Source organism: Salmo trutta, chromosome 16 (assembly GCF_901001165.1).
Source record: "Salmo trutta chromosome 16, fSalTru1.1, whole genome shotgun sequence".
In the NCBI taxonomy this organism is placed as follows: domain Eukaryota; kingdom Metazoa; phylum Chordata; class Actinopteri; order Salmoniformes; family Salmonidae; genus Salmo; species Salmo trutta.
The window spans coordinates 528,053-549,710 of NC_042972.1; the positions used below are offsets into that span (position 1 = coordinate 528,053).

At 40.2% G+C, this 21,658-nt stretch overlaps 1 protein-coding gene across 1 annotated transcript in view; it reads left to right on the top strand.

The window, feature by feature from the left end:
• Positions 1-21,658, top strand: part of cfap92 (cilia and flagella associated protein 92 (putative)) — a 58,208-nt gene that overhangs the window by 10,686 nt on the left and 25,864 nt on the right. The window contains exons 7-13 of the mRNA XM_029695165.1: positions 15-175; positions 285-437; positions 6,411-6,595; positions 7,805-7,922; positions 8,102-8,373; positions 8,649-8,804; positions 10,553-10,908. Of these exons, the coding sequence (XP_029551025.1) occupies positions 15-175; positions 285-437; positions 6,411-6,595; positions 7,805-7,922; positions 8,102-8,373; positions 8,649-8,804; positions 10,553-10,908 (1,401 nt within the window). The remainder of the gene's footprint in view (positions 1-14; positions 176-284; positions 438-6,410; positions 6,596-7,804; positions 7,923-8,101; positions 8,374-8,648; positions 8,805-10,552; positions 10,909-21,658) is intronic.

The following is a 21,658-nucleotide window of genomic DNA, read 5'->3' on the forward strand; positions in this document are numbered from 1 at the left end:
CTGTGATGTTTTAGATCAGGGGAACAGGACCTGCAGTCAGTCGACTCAAAGAGTGCCAAACCTGATGGCCCAGTGGAACAGGAGAAGGATTCCGCTTCATCAAAACCAGCCCAGAAGAAATCAGCCCTGGACCAGTCCTCCAAAGCCGTAAAAGAAACCAGCAAGACAACCATCCGTACGTGACTGGTCTGGAGCCGCTGTTTGAACCTGTTTGTTTCTATAGAAACCCTGTCAATATCAGCTGACACATACAGTATAAAAGTCATTTGTTTCTCTCACCTCAGCTCCTATGAAGGCTGGTTCAGTGAAGGACAAGTTGGTGGTGCCTAGGAAGAAGGCTCTCGTCAAGTCGACCCTGGAGACGGCTTCTCGCATTGAGCACATCAGGAGGAACGGAGTGGCATCTCTAGAACTCAGCTACATATACCTCCTGGCAGGTGAGATAGGAGAGACTGGGATGGAATAGAATGCAAATAAATTGATAAAATGGAATGGAAAGAAAGGGAAAAATAAATGGGAAAGAATAGAATGGAAGGAAAGGGAATTGGGATCGAATGGAAGGAAAGGGAATTGGGATAGTGTCAAAAGGTCGACAGGGAAATGGGATATAATTAAATGGAAGGAAAGTGATGGGATAGAATGGAAGGAAAAGGGAAAGGGAAAGAATGGAAGGAAATAGAAATCGTATAAAATGGAATGGATGGAAAGGGAAATGGGATATAATGGAATGGAAAGGGAAATAATTGAATGTAAGCAAGGGAAATTGGATAGGTTGGAATGGATGGAACGGGAATGGGTTAGAAAGAAAGGGAATAGGGATGGAATGGAAAGGAAGGGAAATGGGATATAATGGAATGGAAAGAAAGGGTATGGGATATAATGGAATGGAAAGGGAAATGGGATATAATGGAATGGAAAGGAAGGGAAATGGGATATAATGGAATGGAAAGGAAAGGGTATGGGATATAATGGAATGGAAAGAAAGGGTATGGGATATAATGGAATGGAAAGGGAAATGGGATATAATGGAATGGAAAGGAAAGGGTATGGGATATAATGGAATGGAAAGGGAAATCAGAGAGAATGGAATAGAAAGGAAGGACCGGAAATTGGACAGAAAGGAAGGAAAGGGTATGGGATCGAATGGAAGGAAAGGTAAATGGGATAGAATGAAATGGAAGGAAAGGGTAATGGGAGGGAATGGAATTGAAGAAAAGGAAATGGGAGGGAATGGAAGTTAAGGGAAATGGGATAGTATTAAAAAGGACGGAAAGCTAAATGAGATAGGAGGGAAAGGGATAGAATGGAAGGAAAAATAAATGGGATAAATGGGACTGAATGAAATGGAAAGATGTAGAAATGGGATAGAATGGAATGGAATGGAAGGACATGGAAATGGGATAGTATGGAAGGAAATGGGATAGTATGGAAGGAAATGGGATAGATTGGAAGGAAATGGGATAGATTGGAAGGAAAGAGAGATGGGAAGGACATGGAGTGGAATGGAAGGACATGGAAATGGGATAGTATGGAAGGAAATGGGATAGTATGGAAGGAAATGGGATAGATTGGAAGGAAATGGGATAGATTGGAAGGAAAGAGAGATGGGAAGGACATGGAGTGGAATGGAAGGACATGGAAATGGGATAGTATGGAAGGAAATGGGATAGATTGGAAGGAAAGAGAGATGGGAAGGACATGGAGTGGAATGGAAGGACATGGAAATGGGATAGAATGGAGGGAAGGGGTAATCTGACAGAAAGGAACAAAAGGGAAATCAGATCAAAATAATGTAAGGAAAGGGAATTTGGATAGAATGGAAGAACACGGAAATGGAAAGGAATGGAGGGAGTGTCAAATGGGATTGGATGAAATGAAAAGAAAGAGAAATGGGATAGAATAAAAGGGAAATGAGATACAATGGAAGGAAATGGGAATGGGATAGAATGGAATGGAAAGAAATGGGAATGGGATAGATTGGAATGGAAGGAAATGGGAATGGGATAGATTGGAATGGAAAGAAAGGGAAATGGGATAGATTGGAATGGAAGGAAATGGTAATTGGCTACACTGTAAGGACAGTGGAATTGAATAGAATGAAAGGGAATGGGAATGAATGGAATGGAAAGAAAGGGAAAGGGTATATAATGGAAGGAAATGGAATAGATTGAAATGGAAGGAAAATAAAGATAAATTGGATAGAATGGAAGAAAATGGAAATGCGATATAATGGAAGGAAAGGGAATTGGGCTAGAATAGAATAGAAGGAAAGGGAGATGGGCTAGAATGGAAGGAAAGGGAGATGGGATAGATTAGAATAGAAGGAAAGGGAGATGGGATAGATTAGAATAGAAGGAAAGGGAATTGGGCTAGAATAGAATAGAAGGAAAGGGAGATGGGCTAGAATGGAATGGAAGGAAAGGAAAATGGGAAGGAATAGAATAGGTTTAATGTAAAGAAAGGGAAATCTGACAGAAACAAACCAAAGGGAAATGGGATAGAATTGAAGGAAATGGAAATGGAAGGAAATGGAAATGGAAATCGTATAAAATGGAATGGATGGAAAGGGAAATGGGGTAGAATGGAATGAAAGGGAAATTGAATATAATTAAATGGAAAGAAGGGAAATGGTATAGAATGAAATGGAAAGAAAGGCACATAGGATAGATTGGAAGGAAATCGAATGGAATGGGAGAAAGGGGAAATGGAATGTAAGGACATGGAAATGGGATAGAATGGAAGGAAATTTGATAAATTGGAAGGAAATGGAGTGAAATGGAAGGACAGGGAAATGGGATTGAATGGAAGGAAAGGGAAATGGGATAGTATGAAAAGGAAGGCAAGGGTATAACATAAAATTGAAGGGAAATTTAATGAAAAGGAAATGGGATAGAATGGAAGGACAGAGAAATAGGATATAATGGAATGGAAGGAAAAAAGAAACGGTATAATATGGAAGCAAAGGGAATGGGATATAATGGAAGGACTGAGAAATGGATAGAATGGAAGGGAAATTGGATAAAATGGAAGGAAATGAAAATGGGATGGAATGGAAAGTCATTGAACTTTGGGAAAGAGAAATGGAATGGAAGGAAAGGGAAATGAGATATAATGAACGGGAAATGGGATAGAATGGAATGGAAGGGAAATACGATAGAATGTAATACAAGGAAATTGGATAAATTTGGCATTTAAGGGAAGGGACATGGGGTAGAATGGAAAGAATGGGAAATGGCATAGAATTAAAGGGAAATGGGATGGAAGGACAGGGGAATGGGGTAGAATGTAAGTAAAGTGAAATGGGATATAATGGAAGGAAGGGAAATGAGATATAATTTTTGTAAATGGAATGGGATATAATGGAAGGAAAGGGAAATGGGATAGAATGTAAAGAAAGGAAAATGGGATGGAATGAAATGAAAGGAAACCGAAATGGAATGCAATGGAAGGAAATGGATAGAATGATAGGTAAAGGAAACCGGATAGAATGAAATGGAAATAAATGGGATAAAATAGAAGGGAAATGGGATTGAATGAAAGGAACATGGGACAGAATAGAAAGAAATGTCAAATCATATCAAATGTTATTTGTCACAGGTGTAGACCTTACAGTGAAATGCTTACTTACAAGCCCTAACCAACAATGCAGTTAATTAAAAAACATTTAGAAAATACCTTTTGAAAAAATTAAGGAACAAAAGTAACAAATAATTAAAGAGTAGCAGTAAAACAAGGTACCCGGTACAGATTCAATGTGCGGGGGCACCGGTTAGTCGAGGTAATTGAGGTAGTATGTACATGTAGGTAGAGTTATTAAAGTAACTATTTATAGATAATAACAGAGAGTAGCAGCAGTGTAAAAGATGGAGGGCAATGCAAATAGTCTGGGTAGCCATTTGATTAGATGTTCAGGAGTCTTATGGCTTGGGGGTAGAAGCTGTTTAGAAGCCTCTTGGACCTAGACTTAGTGCTCCGGTACTGCTTACCGTGCGGTAGCAGAGAGAACAGTCTATGACTAGGGTGGCTGGAGTCTTTGACAATTTTTAGGGCCTTCCTCTGACACCGCCTTGTATAGAGGTCCTGGATGGCAGGAAGATTTTCCCCAGTGATGTACTGGGCCGTACGCACTACCCTCTGTAGTGCCTTGCGGTCGGAGGCCGAGCTGTTGTCATACCAGGCGGTGATGCAACCAGTCAGGATGCTCTCGATGGTGCAGCTGTATAACCTTATGAGGATCTGAGGACCCATGCCAAATCTTTTCAATCTCCTGAAGGGGAATAGGTTTTGTTGTGCCCTCTTCACGACTAACTTGGTGTTCTTGGACCATGTTAGTTTGTTGATGATTTGGACACCAAGGAACTTGAAGCTCTCAACCTGCTTCAATATAGCCTCGTCGAAGAGAATGGGGGCGTGCTCGGTCCTCCTTTTCATGTAGTCCACAATCATCTCCTTTGTCTTGATCACGTTGAGTGAGAGGTTGTTGTCCTGGCACCACACAGCCAGGTCTCTGACCTCCTCCATATAGGCTGTCTCGGGCCTACCACTGTAGGCCGAGACAAACTTAATGATGGTGTTGGAGTCGTGCCTGGCCGTGCAGTCATGAGTGAACAGGGAGTACAAGAGGGGACTGAGCACACACCCCTGAGGGGCCCCCGTGTTGAGGATCATCGTGGTGGATGTGTTGTTACCTACCCTTAGCACCTGGGGGCAGCCCATCAGGAAGTCCAGGATCCAGTTGCAGAGGGAGGTGTTTAGCCCAGGGTCCTTAGCTTAGTGATGAGCTTTGAGGGTACTATGGTGTTGAACGCATGCTCGGAGTACACTTCATGGTAATCCGTCTGGCCCTGCGGCCTGTTTAAAGGTCTTACTCACATCGGCTGCGGAGAGCGTGATCACACAGTCGTCCGGAACAGCTGATGCTCTCATGCATGTTTCAGTGTTACTTGCCTCGAAGTGAGCATAGAAGGAATTTAGCTCGTCTGGTAGGCTCGTGTCACTGGGCAGCTCTTGGCTGTGCTTCCCTCTGTGGTCTGTAATATTTTGCAAGCCCTGCCACATCCGACGAGTGTCGGAGCCAGTGTAGTACAATTCGGGATAGAATAGAAGTAAAGGGAAATAGGATATAATGGAATGAAAGATAAATAATTTAAGGAAACGGAAATGGAAGGAAATGGAAGGAAAAGAAAATGGGATAGAATAGAAGGAAAGGGAAGTGGGATAGAATGGAAGGACAAGGAAACAGGATAGAATGGAAAGAAATGGAATGGAAGGAAAGGGAAATTGGATAGAATGCAATGGAAGGAAAGGGAAATTGGATAGAATGCAATGGAAGAAAAGGGAAATGGGATAGATTGGAAGGGAAATGGGATAGATTGGAAGGGAAATGGGATAGATTGGAAGAAAAGGGAAATGGGTTAGAATGGAAGGGAAAGGAAAAAGGATAGAATGGAAGGGAAAGCCGGTTCGTCGGGCTCCCACGCCTCAGCCGGATCGTCGGGCTCCCACGCCTCAGCCGGATCGTCGGGCTCCCACGCCTCAGCCGGATCGTCGGGCTCCCACGCCTCAGCCGGATCGTCGGGCTCCCACGCCTCAGCCGGATCGTCGGGCTCCCACGCCTCAGCCGGATCGTCGGGCTCCCACGCCTCAGCCGGATCGTCGGGCTCCCACGCCTCTGCCGGATCGTCGGGCTCCCACGCCTCAGCCGGATCGCCGGGCTCCCACGCCTCAGCCGGATCGCCAGGCTCCCACGCCTCTGCCGGATGGAAGGTTTCTTCCTAAGTTCCCGCCTTTCAAGGGAGTTTTTCCTAGCCACTGTGCTTCTAGATCTGCATTGCTTGGTGTTTGGGATTTTAGGCTGGGTTTCTGTATAAGTACTTTGTTACATCTGCTGATGTAAAAAGGCTTTATAAATACATTTCAGCCCTTCACTGGAGCCCTATTACAAACTTCACGAGGCAATTAGTTACCCGACGTAGCAGGCTTAAAAGAAATGCCTGAAACTAAATCCCCTACATACTGGTCGTGACAAGAAAAAAAAAACTGTCTGGAGGTTTTCTTCTGCAATGTTCAACCAATCCAGTAAATGTTGAGGAGGAGTTAAGATGGAGTGTCGCCTTGCTAACACCTAAAAGCTCTCTCTCCATTTCCCCTGAAAAACAAAACATCCGGTTGTTGGGACTCGGCAAAGGCTAGCCAAATAGAAACATCTGTAGCCCCTCCCAAAACCCCCCAGTTACAACTACACTGCTAAACACAGTATCACAACACCAAAGAAAAGACACATCACTTTTTTACTTTTGGCATGGTAAAGTTAATGTAGTTCTAAAACTTAGATGAAGAGGGAGGCTGAAAGGCTGAACTCAACCCTCAAGTATGTCAATCTTGTCCTTTTTTAAATGTGTGTATGTTAGGAGACCGGTGTCTGACTGACTGCCTGGAGACGTGTTCCTCTGGGGTGTACGAGGGTCTGTGTAACATCACACTTGACCGACCTCTGATCTCTGAGAAGCTGAAGGCTGAACTCAACCCTCTAGTCATCACAATCCTGTCAGCCTCCTCCCTGCCATCATCACCTGTCCCCTTCCATGTCTTAGAGGTAATATACCTCAACTGTTGACCTGTAACATGACCCACCCAGCCTGCATCCCTTCCACACACTGTAGGTTCAACATTACACTGTCTCAGCTCACCTGTAACATGGCCCTCCCAGCCTGTCCCCTTCCACACACTGTAGGTTCAACATTACACTGTCTCAGCTCACCTGTAACATGACCCTCCCAGCCTGTCCCCTTCCACACACTGTAGGTTCAACATTACACTGTCTCAGCTCACCTGTAACATGACCCTCCCAGCCTGTCCCCTTCCACACACTGTAGGTTCAACATTACACTGTCTCAGCTCACCTGTAACATGACCCTCCCAGCCTGCATCCCTTCCACACACTGTAGGTTCAACATTACACTGTCTCAGCTCACCTGTAACATTACCCTCCCAGCCTGCATCCCTTCCACACACTGTAGGTTCAACATTACACTGTCTCAGCTCACCTGTAACATGACCCTCCCAGCCTGTCCCCTTCCACACACTGTAGGTTCAACATTACACTGTCTCAGCTCACCTGTAACATGACCCTCCCAGCCTGCATCCCTTCCACACACTGTAGGTTCAACATTACACTGTCTCAGCTCACCTGTAACATGACCCTCCCAGCCTGCATCCCTTCCACACACTGTAGGTTCAACATTACACTGTCTCAGCTCACCTGTAACATGACCCTCCCAGCCTGCATCCCTTCCACACACTGTAGGTTCAACATTACACTGTCTCAGCTCACCTGTAACATGACCCTCCCAGCCTGCATCCCTTCCACACACTGTAGGTTCAACATTACACTGTCTCAGCTCACCTGTAACATGACCCTCCCAGCCTGCATCCCTTCCACACACTGTAGGTTCAACATTACACTGTCTCAGCTCACCTGTAACATGACCCTCCCAGCCTGCATCCCTTCCACACACTGTAGGTTCAACATTACACTGTCTCAGCTCACCTGTAACATGACCCTCCCAGCCTGCATCCCTTCCACACACTGTAGGTTCAACATTACACTGTCTCAGCTCACCTGTAACATGACCCTCCCAGCCTGCATCCCTTCCACACACTGTAGGTTCAACATTACACTGTCTCAGCTCACCTGTAACATGACCCTCCCAGCCTGCATCCCTTCCACACACTGTAGGTTCAACATCACACTGTCTCAGCGCACCTGTAACATCCTATTCTCTTCTACTACATCTTCTGTCAGGAGAAGTGTCTGCCAGTGTACTGCCAGTACCAGTTCCATAACACGTCTATGCACCGGACCAAAGGCCAGGAACACAGCACTAAGGTTTACTTCAATGACGTCAACGTCATCATGACAGGTGGAGCACTGTCAAACATGCCCTTAAGAATTTGTTTACTGTCACTATTCATATCATCGTTATCGCTAAGTGTAGTTATCGCTTTATCTATCATTAGCGCTAAAGATAATGTTACTGCTACAGCTATTGCTAAATCTGTTTATTGCTAGAGCTTATATTATTAGCTCTACCTCATCCAGGCTTGCTAAGTCCCGGGGAGCTGTTGGAGGTCCTGCGAGGTCCTCCGCTGGAAATTGAGGTCCACGACAGAGACAGGAAGTTGGAGAAGGTGTCGACCAACCCCGCCCTGTTTGGGACATATCCCAATGATGACAAGCTAAGCAGTGTAGTCCTGGTCTCTGGGAAACGGACCAATCACCACCCCTTCACAGAGAATAACAAACGCTATGACCCCTGTGGCCTCGCCAAGCTTAACCTCAATGACCTGCTACAAGGACAGAGGAGTCTGGAGGTGAAACTAGCATTGATCAAGGAAAAACTAGACTGTTCACTGTTTTTATTGTCACGTGCACAAGTACAGTGAAATGCCTTTTCTAGCTCTTTCCCAACAAAGCAGTAATCGATATCACAATATAACAACGTTGCACTGACTCAGATGTTGTGCTACTCATTTAAACCTCAGTGGGAAGATAGTGGCATTTTTCTAGTACATTCATCCATCATTCTTTTCAGCACCAGAACCAGTTGGATGTGAATATTGAGTGTTGTTTCCCGTTCCATGACCAGGTGAACCTGCCCATCCGCTGTTCTCCACCGCCCCAGCTGTTGAGTAGTGAGAGGAGTGACTGGGAGAGGAAAATGGCCTCCATGCCAGCGACAGGAGGGGTGGATGGGCCAGAGCAACAACCTGGACACTACTTTGACGCCAATTCACAGCTCAAGGTATAGTAGTAGTAGAATAGTTGTTGTAGTATTAGTATTAGTAGTAGTAGCAGCAGCATTAGTAGTAGTAGCAGTAGTGGCGGTAGTATTAGTAGTAGTAGCAGTAGTAGTAGTAGTAGTGGTGGTGGTCATATTAGTAGTAGTAGTGGTGGTAGTATTAGTAGTAGTAGTAGTAGAGTAGTAGTAGTGGTGGTAGTATTAGTAGTAGTGCAGTAGTAGTAGTAGCAGCAGTAGTATTAGTAGTAGTAGTATTATTAGTAGTATCAGTAGTAACTTCAGTAGTATTAGCAGTAGTAGTAGTAGTAGTAGCAGCTGCAGTAGTATTAGTAGTAGCAGCAGAATTAGTAGTAGTAGCATTAGTAGTATTAGTATCCAGGCTGTATCACAACCGGCCATGATTGGGAGTCCCATAGGGTGGCCCTGTGTCGTCCAGGTTTGGCCGTCATTGTAAATAAGAATTTGTTTTTAACTGGCTGGTCTAGTTTAATAAAGGTTCAATTTAAAAATAAAATAAAAATGTGTTGTAGTAGTTGCAGTAGTATTACCAGTAGTAGTAGTAATAGTAATAATAGTAGTTGTATTAATAGTATAATAGTATTACCAGCAGTAATAGTAGTAATAGTAGTTGTATTAATAGTATAATAGTATTACCAGTAGTAATAGTAATAATAGTAGTTGTATTAATAGTATAATAGTATTACCAGTAGTAATAGTAGTAATAGTAGTTGTATTAATAGTATACTAGTATTACCAGTACTAATAGTAATAGTAGTAATAGTAGTTGTATTAATAGTATAATAGTATTACCAGTAGTAATAGTAGTTGTATTAATAGTATAATAGTATTACCAGTAGTAGTAGTAATAATAGTAATAGTAGTAGTATTACCAGTAGTAGTAGTAATAGTAGTCGTAGTATTACCAGTAGTAGTAGTAGTAATAGTAGTAGTATTATTAGCAGTAGTATTACCAGTAGTAGTAGTAGTATTAATAGTAGTAGTATTAATAGTAGTAGTATTAATTGTAGTAGTGGTAGTAGTAGTAGTAGTAGTATTAATAGTAGTAGTAGTATTAATAGTATTAATAGTAGTAGTATTATTAGCGGTAGTATTACCAGTAGTAGTAGTAGTATTATTAGCAGTAGTATTACCAGCAGTGGTAGTAGTATTAATAGTAGTAGTATTAATAGTAGTAGTGGTAGTAGTAGTAGTAGTAGTATTAATAGTAGTATTAGTATTAATAGTATCAATAGCAGTAGTATTACCAGTAGTAGTATTAATAGTGGTAGTATTAATAGTAGTATTAATAGTAGTAGTGGTAGTAGCAGTAGTATTAATAGTAGTATTAGTATTACTAGTAGTATTAGTATTAATCGTATTACTAGTAGTAGTATTAATAGTAGTATTAATAGTAGTAGTAGTAGTAGTAGTAGTAGTAGTAGTAGTATTAGTATTAATAGTAGTAGTAGTAGTAATAGTAGTAGTATTATTAATAGTAGTAGTAGTAGTAGTAGTAGTAGTAGTAGTAGTAGTAGTAGTAGTAGTAGTAGTAGTATTAGCAGTGGTATTACCAGTAGTAGTAGTATTAATAGTAGTAGTATTAATAGTAGTAGTAGTAGTATTAATAGTAGTGGTAGTAGTAGTAGTAATAGTAGTAGTAGTATTTATAGTATTAATAGTAGTGGTAGTAGTTGTAGTAGTCTTTTATTGATCCCAACTTGGGAAATTGATTGATTGATTTATTGATTTAGGTGCAGGTGGAGATTGCCTGTCCTCTGAAGGTAGGAGGCGGGGCCAGTGACGGGACGTGGGACTGCCCGTTTGGACGCATCATATACCTGTTCAAGTACGCTAATGTCTCGGTGATGTCACGGCTTAGGGCGGAGCTACTAAGGATCAATGCTGTGGCGTTCCATCTGGAGGACCAATCAGAGGAGACGGTGGAGCGGGCATTGTCGTGTTACAAAATGGCGGTGCGGGAGAGGGAGAGCCGTGACATGGACATGGTGACGGGGTTCCACCTGCTAGATAAACAAATCCACCTTTTTGTTCTGGAAGGACTGAAACATAAAGGTGTCAGGAGACTCTGGGAGACTTTCTCCATACAGTAAGTTATATAGAGACTGTCTCCATACAGTAAGATATATAGAGACTGTCTCCATACAGTAAGTTATATAGAGACTGTCTCCATACAGTAAGATATATAGAGACTGTCCCCATACAGTAAGTTATATAGAGACTGTCCCCATACAGTAAGTTATATAGAGACTGTCTCCATACAGTAAGATATATAGAGACTGTCTCCATACAGTAAGATATATGGAGACTGTCTCCATACAGTAAGTTATATAGAGACTGTCTCCATACAGTAAGTTATATAGAGACTGTCTCCATACAGTAAGATATATGGAGACTGTCTCCATACAGTAAGTTATATAGAGACTGTCTCCATACAGTAAGATATATGGAGACTGTCTCCATACAGTAAGTTATATAGAGACTGTCTCCATACAGTAAGTTATATAGAGACTGTCCCCATACAGTAAGATATATAGAGACTGTCTCCATACAGTAAGATATATAGAGACTGTCTCCATACAGTAAGTTATATGGAGACTTTCTCCATATAGTAAGTTATATAGAGACTCTCCATACAGTAAGTTATATAGAGACTGTCTCCATACAGTAAGTTATAGAGACTGTCTCCATACAGTAAGATATATATAGAGACTGTCTCCATACAGTAAGTTATATATAGACTGTCTCCATACAATAAGTTATATAGAGACTGTCCCCATACAGTAAGTTATATAGAGACTGTCCTCATACAGTAAGTTATATAGAGACTGTCTCCATACAGTAAGTTAGATATAGACTGTCTCCATACAGTAAGTTTTAGAGACTGTCTCCATACAGTAAGTTATATAGAGACTGTCTCCATACAATCCGTTTAACGGAGACTGTCTCCATACAGTAAGTTATATGGAGACTGTCTCCATACAATAAGTTATATAGAGACTGTCTCCATACAATAAGTTATATAGAGACTGTCTCCATACAATAAGTTATATAGAGACTGTCTCCATACAGTAAGTTATATAGAGACTGTCTCCATACAGTACATTTAATGGAGACTGTCTCCATACAGTAAGATATATATATATAGACTGTCTCCATACTGTAAGTTAGACTGTCTCCATACAGTAAGTTAGATATAGACTGTCTCCATACAGTAAGATATATCAAATCAAATTTTATTGATCACATGCGCCGAATACAACAGGTGTAGACAGGTTTACCGTGAAATGTTTACTTACAAGCCCTTAACCAACAGTGCAGTTCAAGAAATAGAGTTAATGAAATATTTACTAAATAAACAAGAAAAAAAATTGAATCAATTAATAAGTAACACAAGACATCTACATAACAATAACGAGGCTGTATACAGGGGGTACCGATACTGAGTCAATGTGCGGGGCTATAGGTTAGTCGAGGTAATTTGTAAAGTGACTATATATATAGACGCTCTCCATACAGCAGAGATGGGACCAAGTCATTGTTTTACAAGTCTCAAGTTATTCTCAAGTCTAAGCACTCAAGTCCGAGTCAAGTCCCAAGTCAAGACCGTCAAGTATCAAGTCAAGTCTCAAGTCCTAAACTTTGTTTCAAGTCCTAAACAAGTCATAGTGATCTCTTCACCAAATGTAATACCATTTAATATTTTTAACAAGAGTAATAGTTAGTATATTACATTCACACAAATCATGAATGCTTTTAAATATATCAATATATTTATTACTTTACAAATAAACGTTATATTTCCATGGAACTACATGGGTAGCCATGAGAAAGTAGCCCTCCCCCCAATAGGGTACCCCCCCCCAATAGTGATCGATTATCGAGGATCGCAATCGGCGATGTAGGCTTGTACACAATCGCCCAACCTTAACACACACACATACTCTCTCTCTCTCTCTCTCTGGTTACAGTAGGCTAACGTATGTCAATGGTTTTAGGAACAGCAGTAACATCAGTCAGGATTTAGACTACCAACTGCCTAGCAAGTTGTAGCTCAATCTTGGGTGCAATGATCACGTTCCCTCACTGACTGACTGTGTGGAGGCTCATTGATTTAACGTTACGTTAGCCTACACTAGTGAAGTAATAAAATACATAGCTGTCGGCTAAGATATAGATTGACTCCTTACAGTAAGATATAGATTGACTCCATACAGTAAGATAGAGATTGACTCCATACAGATAGATATAGGTTGACTCCATACAGTAAGATATAGATTGACTCCTTACAGATATAGATATAGATTGACTCCTTACAGTAAGATATAGATTGACTCCATACAGTAAGATATAGATTGACTCCATACAGTAAGATATAGATTGACTCCATACAGTAAGATATAGATTGACTCCATACAGTAAGATATAGATTGACTCCATACAGTAAGATATAGATTGACTCCATACAGTAAGATATAGATTGACTCCTTACAGTAAGATATAGATTGACTCCATACAGTAAGATATAGATTGACTCCATACAGTAAGATATAGATTGACTCCACACAGTAAGATATAGATTGACTCCATACAGTAAGATATAGATTGACTCCACACAGTAAGATATAGATTGACTCCACACAGTAAGATATAGATTGACTCCATACAGTAAGATATAGATTGACTCCTTACAGATATAGATATAGATTGACTCCTTACAGTAAGATATAGATTGACTCCTTACAGTAAGATATAGATTGACTCCATACAGTAAGATATAGATTGACTCCATACAGTAAGATATAGATTGACTCCATACAGTAAGATATAGATTGACTCCATACAGTAAGATATAGATTGACTCCATACAGTAAGATATAGATTGACTCCATACAGTAAGATATAGATTGACTCCATACAGTAAGATATAGATTGACTCCATACAGTAAGATATAGATTGACTCCATACAGTAAGATATAGATTGACTCCATACAGTAAGATATAGATTGACTCCATACAGTAAGATATAGATTGACTCCACACAGTAAGATATAGATTGACTCCACACAGTAAGATATAGATTGACTCCACACAGTAAGATATAGATTGAATATATACAGTAAGATATAGATTGAATATATATAGTAAGGTATAGATTGACTCCATACAGTAAGATATAGATTGACTCCATATAGATAGATATAGATTGACTCCAGATAGATATAGGTTGACTCCATACAGATAGAGACAACCTGCGGAATTGCTCCAGCAACTCCAGCAACATGTTCAACGCAAGGTCACATATTGATTATCCTTCCATATTGCAGAGCACAGTTCATATTGTTTATCCTTCCATATTGCAGAGCACAGTTCATATTGATTATCCTTCCATATTGCAGAGCACAGTTCATATTGATTATCCTTCCATATTGCAGAAGACAGTTCATATTGATTATCCTTCCATATTGCAGAGCACAGTTCATATTGATTATCCTTCCATATTGCAGAGCACAGTTCATATTGATTATCCTTCCATATTGCAGAGCACAGTTCATATTGATTATCCTTCCATATTGCAGAGCACAGTTCATATTATCCTTCCATATTGCAGAAGACAGTTCATATTGATTATCCTTCCATATTGCAGAGCACAGTTCATATTGATTATCCTTCCATATTGCAGAGCACAGTTCATATTGATTATCCTTCCATATTGCAGAAGACAGTTCATATTGATTATCCTTCCATATTTCTGAGCACAGTTCATATTTGGCTGATTTGTATTTTTCTTTACTTCCACTGATGTAAGCAGAGTTATTTTCCTATGTAGTAAAGCTAGTTATTTTCCTATGTAGTAAAGCTAGTTATTTTCCCTATGTAGTAAAGCTAGTTATTTTCCCTATGTAGTAAAGCTAGTTATTTTCCCTATGTAGTAAAGCTAGTTATTTTCCCTATGTAGTAAAGCTAGTTATTTTCCCTATGTAGTAAAGCTAGTTATTTTCCCTATGTAGTAAAGCTAGTTATTTTCCCTATGTAGTAAAGCTAGTTATTTTCCCTATGTAGTAAAGCTAGTTATTTTCCCTATGTAGTAAAGCTAGTTATTTTCCCTATGTAATAAAGCTAGTTATTTTCCCTAGGTAGTAAAGCTAGTTATTTTCCTTAGGTAGTAAAGCTAGTTATTTTCCTTAGGTAGTAAAGCTAGTTATTTTCCTATGTAGTAAAGCTAGTTATTTTCCTATGTAATAAAGCTAGTTATTTTCCTATGTAATAAAGCTAGTTATTTTCCTATGTAGTAAAGCTAGTTATTTTCCTATGTAGTAAAGCTAGTTATTTTCCCAATGTAGTAAAGCTAGTTATTTTCCCATGTAATAAAGCTAGTTATTTTTCTATGTAGTAAAGCTAGTTATTTTTCCTATGTAGTAAAGCTAGTTATTTTCCTATGTAGTAAAGCTAGTTATTTTCCCTATGTAGTAAAGCTAGTTATTTTTCCTATGTAGTAAAGCTAGTTATTTTTCCTATGTAATAAAGCTAGTTATTTTCCCAATATAGTAAAGCTAGTTATTTTCCCAATATAGTAAAGCTAGTTATTTTCCCTATGAAGTAAAGCTAGTTATTTTCCCTAGGTAGTAAAGCTAGTTATTTTCCTATGTAGTAAAGCTAGTTATTTTCCAATGTAGTAAAGCTAGTTATTTTCCTATGTAGTAAAGCTAGTTTTTGTAACAGTATTTTTTATTGGAGTTTCACAATTTTCACCCATATTAAGAGATACAACAACAAAGACAAGGCAAAAAAAACAGCACTCGCTTACACATATCCGTATGTATGCACGCACGTACACACACACCCACCGTTTCCCTCTCCCCGCTTCTCTCACCCCATCCCCCTCATTGCATCCCTCAATACATACATTTTAAACAAACATAAACAGAAAAAAAATAACAATAAAGACATAATAAATAAATAAAATAAAATGCTCAGTTTAAACCAAGAAGTTGAGTTCCTCACACGGACCGTACAGTGTAATTCTGGAATACATAGATCACCATTCTAAGAGAATCCTTGCAGCATAATAGCTGATACTTCAGGTTCTAGGTAATTTAGGTAAGGTTCCCATACTTTGTAGAACTGATCTGTCTTAGAGTGCAATGTACATGTCAGATATTCCAGCGGGACCCATTCAAATAGTATCTTATGCCAATCTTTAATAGAGGGAACCTTATCACTAATCCACTGTAAAAGTATGTTTTTTCTCGCTGCGAAGGTGAGGATGTTGTAAAGCCTCCTCTTACCCACAGAAGTTACATGCCTACTAGGGAGACCTAACAGTAGAGAAACTGGGTCCAATTCTAGATCGACCCCTAGGATCTTTTCAATCTCTTGCAGAACACCAGACCAATATCTTTGTATTTTGGGACATGACCATAAACAATGTGTTAGGGTGCCTGTATCAGTTTTACATTTGAGACACTGAGGAGAGGAGGAAGCGGGGCTAAATGCATGTCTGCGATTTGGGGATATATGCAATCTGTGTATTATTCTTAATTGAATTGCTCTAGTACGATTACATATAGATATTGTTTTTGCATATTTCCAAATGTCCTCCCACATCTCTTCGTCAATGGTAACAGACAGTTCTTTCTCCCACACTTGTTTCACTCTCTGTGTGTCGACAGCGGAAAAGGACCTTAAAGCATCATAAAACAGACTTACAGACATTTTCCTTTGTGGGGAAAAAAGCATTCTTTCAATGACAGACATATCAGGGTTACCAATTAAGGTGGTGCTCTTCAGAATATAGTGTCTTACTTGTAGGAAACGGAAAAAGTCCTGCTTTGGGAGTTGATATTTCTCGACCATCTGCTCAAATGACAATAAAATCTTATCCACAAATAAGTCATTTAGTCTGCGTATGCCCTTATTAAGCCAAACGTTAAAGCCAGCATCCAGCAATCCTGGGACAAAATCTGGGTTGTTAAGAATTGGGGTAAGAGCAGAGGTTAGTTTGGACCTTCCCAGGAAATGTTGAACTGACCTCCATACTTTGAGTGTGTTAAGTGTAATGGGGTTGTTACAGCGATCTTTTACAGACTTGAAACTTGTGAGAAACAAAAGGTCCTGTAAAGGGTATTTTGAAAGAGAAGTCTCAATGTCTAACCAAATAGAGGAGTCATCTTTTGTGATCCAGTCTGAGATATAACATAGGTGGGCACACCACTGATAGAGCCTGATATTGGGTAGATCCAAGCCACCCATAGAATTTGGCAGCTGCAATATTGCCATCTTAAGTCTTGGCTTGCGTTTACTCCATATAAAGGAACTTAGCCATCCATTTACATCCTGTATTACCTTATTGGAGAGTAATACTGGGATCATTTGGATTGGGTAAAGTAGCCTAGGTAAAATGTTCATTTTCAAGAGGGATATTCTACCCAACCATGAAATCGGAAGCGAGTTCCAGCGCTCCAGATCCTGTCTTATTGTGTCAAACAAGGGAACAAAATTGGCTTTGTACATTTGTTGGAATTTAGGAGTTACAAATATACCCAGATACGTAAAACCTGAGGGAGACCATTTAAAAGGGAAGGGGAGAGAAGTGTTAGGTACAGAGGTTACCAAGTGGCATAGCCTCTGATTTAGTTAGGTTAATCTTGTAAACTGAGAATTCGCTGAATAACTCAATAGTGTTAATCAGAGATGTGATTGAAGTCTCGGGATTAGAAATAAATATCAGGACATCATCAGCATACAAGCTTATTTTATGGTGAACATCACCAATGAGCAGCCCCTGTATAGCAGGCGTTACCCTGATGGCCTCGGCCAGTGGTTCCATAACAAGTGCAAATAGGAGGGGGGACAGAGGACAGCCCTGTCTGGTACCTCTGTGTATAGAGAAGCTATTTGACCGTAGTCCATTAGTAAGGACAGCAGCCTGAGGATCATCATATAAAACTTTCACCCATTTTATAAAGTTGTCCCCCAGACCAAATTTATTTAGAGCAAAGAATAGGTAAGACCACTCCACACGATCAAATGCTTTCTCAGCATCTAGGGAGAGCACAAGACCATCCATAGCACTTTGTTGGTAGACTTCAATTACATTAAGGAGCCGTCTGACATTGTTACATGACCTACGTCCCTTAATGAAGCCAGTTTGGTCTCCTTTCACAATCAGTGGCAGTGAGTCCTCTAATCTTGTGGCTAGAATTTTAGAAAGCAATTTTCTATCCACATTCAGAAGGGAAATTGGTCTGTACAAGGAACAAGACTCCGGACATTTTCCCTTTTTGAGAATAAGTGATATGTTGGCTTCTCGCAGCGTTTGGGGGAGCTGGTCATTTGAAAATGAGTGGTTAAACATATCACGCAATGGCTCAAGGAACTCTTTATAGAACTCACTACAAAACCCGTCCGGTCCTGGGGCCTTACCATTTTGCAGATTCTTAATTGCGGACATTATCTCTTCCTCAGTAATAGAGGCATTAAGGAGAGACTTCTGTTCTTCGGAGATAGTAGGGAGCTCAATCTTAGAAAAGAAGTTCTCCATTAACTTGGGTGCGTCATTTGGCAGTTCTGAGGCGTAAATATTTGCATAAAATGTCTTAAATGAGTCATTTATCAATTTATTTTCATATAAATGATTGCCATCAGAATCAGTAATAGCCGCAATTGACTGTGAGTCAGCTCTCTTTTTAGCTAGGTACGCCAAGTACTTTCCTGGCTTATCGCCATGTTCATATAGCTTTTGCTTGACAAATCTCATTTTCTTTTCAGCGTCCTGTGTTAGGAGGGAGTCCAGCGTTGATCTAATGACTGCTATTTCCTTTAATAGGGCAGGAGTGGGAGTTTTAATGTAGTCCTTCTCTTTAGTTCCCAATTCACCCTCTAGTGTTTTTTGCTTTTCACGCTTTTTCCGCCTCTTAGTGGCTGCGTATGACATAATCAGACCCCTGGCGTACGCCTTACAGGTTTCCCAAAGGAGTGAGGGGTTATCTGTTGATTGAGAGTTAATAGAGAAAAATGCTTTAAACTCTGTAATAAAATATGATGTGAATGTATGGTCTTTAAGAATGGTTGTATTCAACCTCCAATGTCTTGACTGATTGAATGCCCCGTTGAGTTTTATGTCCAGGATCACCTCCGCATGATCAGATATGACTATGCTTCCTATCCTAGCGGATAAAACAGACTGCAGCGACGTCCTGGGCATAAAAAAGTAATCTATTCTAGTCTGACATCCATGAGGTGCAGAGAAAAAAGTGAACTCTCTGTTGGAGGGATGAAAAGCTCTCCAAACATCAGCATACCCCAGATCATCACAAATGGCTGTAAGTGACTTAGCTTGAGGAGAGAGCGAGGCTATACCACTGGGAAGCTTATCAATAAGGGGGTTCAACAAACAATTAAAATCCCCTCCGACCACTGCAGTGTCTGAGTTTAATTCTGAAAAGTCTAGAAATACCTTAGTGAGGAAGTCAGGGGGGTGGGCAGGGGGGAAGTAAATATTCATTATGGAAATGCTCTGCCCTTGTAAAGTACCATTAATTATAACAAAGTGACCCAATTTATCTTTCACACACTTCAAGACCTTAAGTGGCAGGTTCTTTTTCACAAGAATTGCTACACCTCTACTTCTGGATGTAAATGATGAAAAATACACTTGACCAAACCCCCCTTGTTGTAATTTCAGATGCTCCTTATCATTCAAATGGGTTTCTTGTAACAGGGCAATATCAATATTTTCTTTTTTCAAAAAGGATAGTATCTTCTTCCTTTTAATGGGGTTATGGCTCCCTCTAATGTTCCATGTACATACACGTAGTCTGTTACCTGCCATTGCGCTTTGACCATTCAATATCCAGACTGAATCTTACTGTAAAAATGGGGTGGTACCTTTTTCCATGTGTTGAACTCTCCTCTATCTCACTGAGCGTAAACAAACGATATGAACCCTGAACTTGAACTATACAAAACCCAAAAAATAAACATGAAAAAATCCAAAAGGGGGTTTTCCCACTAGCTAACATGCAGGGGATTTCAACTTTCCAATGTAAACTCTTAAGTCCGCATTGCCACTCAATAGCCTCATCCTTTATATATGTGGAAATTAAAATCAATAGAAGAAGATTGAGGCTCTTCCACCTAAAACCAAGCCTGGGCACCAATATAGGTTCACACATATCTCAGTCTGAGCTACGGCGGCAGTTACTTTAGCAAGAAAAATAATACCGATACGAATATTACTGAACAGGAGCACGTGAGAACTTACACCACTGTTTCATGATCAGATTCAAAATAAAGTAAGACGTTATCCTATGCTGCGGAGGTGCAGCTTAAGGTTATTTACCCGAGAGAGTCAATAAACGCAGCAGCCTCTTCAGATGTGTAGAGTTTTTTAGGCGATCCGTTGACCATAATCTTCAATGTGGCCGGGTACAGCAGTCCGTAGTCGATCTTCATTCTCTTGAGTCGAGCCTTCACCTCATGAAACGCTTTGCGCCTTCGTACAACCGCTGTGGAATAATCATTGAAGAATGAGACCTTTGGACCTTTACGTTGACTACCGTCAGAACCGATGTTTCTAGCCGCATCCATGACGCGCTGCTTGTCGGTAAAGTTGTGGAACTTTATAACCACTGGTCGTGGGCGCTGATTGGGACCGGGTATCGGTGCTTGAGAGCGATGTGCTCTGTCTAGCTTCACACGACCAGCCTTAGTGTCCATTTGTAGGTAGCCAGGGATCCATTCCTCAAAAAATTTTACTGAACGTGTCCCTTCAGAATTTTCCGGGAGTCCCACAACACGGATATTGCATCTGCGTCCTCGATTATCCAAGTCGTCAATGTGCTCCGCCATTTCGCGCACCTGCTTCTCAAGTGCTTTTATCTTAGTGTCCATGGATGTAGTTGAAGTTTCCACAGTAGCAATTCTTCCTTCCGCCTCATCAACACGTTTGACAACCCTCTGTAGTTCAGCTGAATGGCCTGCTATTGCTTCCAGGACCGTTCTTATCTTAATATCGATCACTTTAGTAATGTTATCTGTCATCCTTTAATCACCAGGTCCATTGTGCCTGGATCCGCAATGTTGTTAGATTCGCTAACGTTAGCTAGCTCCTCCTGCACCTCTACAGGGATGACGGTTTTGGTCGACTTCTTAGTAGCTCTGTTGGGCATGTTGTCGGAGATTTTTGAGAAATAGTCGCCAAGACTCATTGTAGGGTAACTTATTTAGCCAATTCTACCACTTTTTCAAGCTAGGAGATTAATGTAAGGATATAAATTTACGAATACCGCGTGAGCTCGCTGAAACACCGTGTTCTCTCTACGGCGCCATTTTGTTCCCCGTAGTAAAGCTAGTTATTTTCCTATGTAGTAAAGCTAGTTATTTTCCCTATGTAGTAAAGCTAGTTATTTTCCCTATGTAGTAAAGCTAGTTATTTTCCCTATGTAGTAAAGCTAGTTATTTTCCCTATGTAGTAAAGCTAGTTATTTTCCCTATGTAGTAAAGCTAGTTATTTTCCCTATGTAGTAAAGCTAGTTATTTTCCCTATGTAGTAAAGCTAGTTATTTTCCTATGTAGTAAAGCTAGTTATTTTCCCTATGTAGTAAAGCTAGTTATTTTCCCTATGTAGTAAAGCTAGTTATTTTCCCTATGTAGTAAAGCTAGTTATTTTTCCTATGTAGTAAAGCTAGTTATTTTTCCTATGTAGTAAAGCTAGTTATTTTTCCTATGTAGTAAAGCTAGTTATTTTCCTATGTAGTAAAGCTAGTTATTTTCCCTATGTAGTAAAGCTAGTTATTTTTCCTATGTAGTAAAGCTAGTTATTTTCCCTATATAG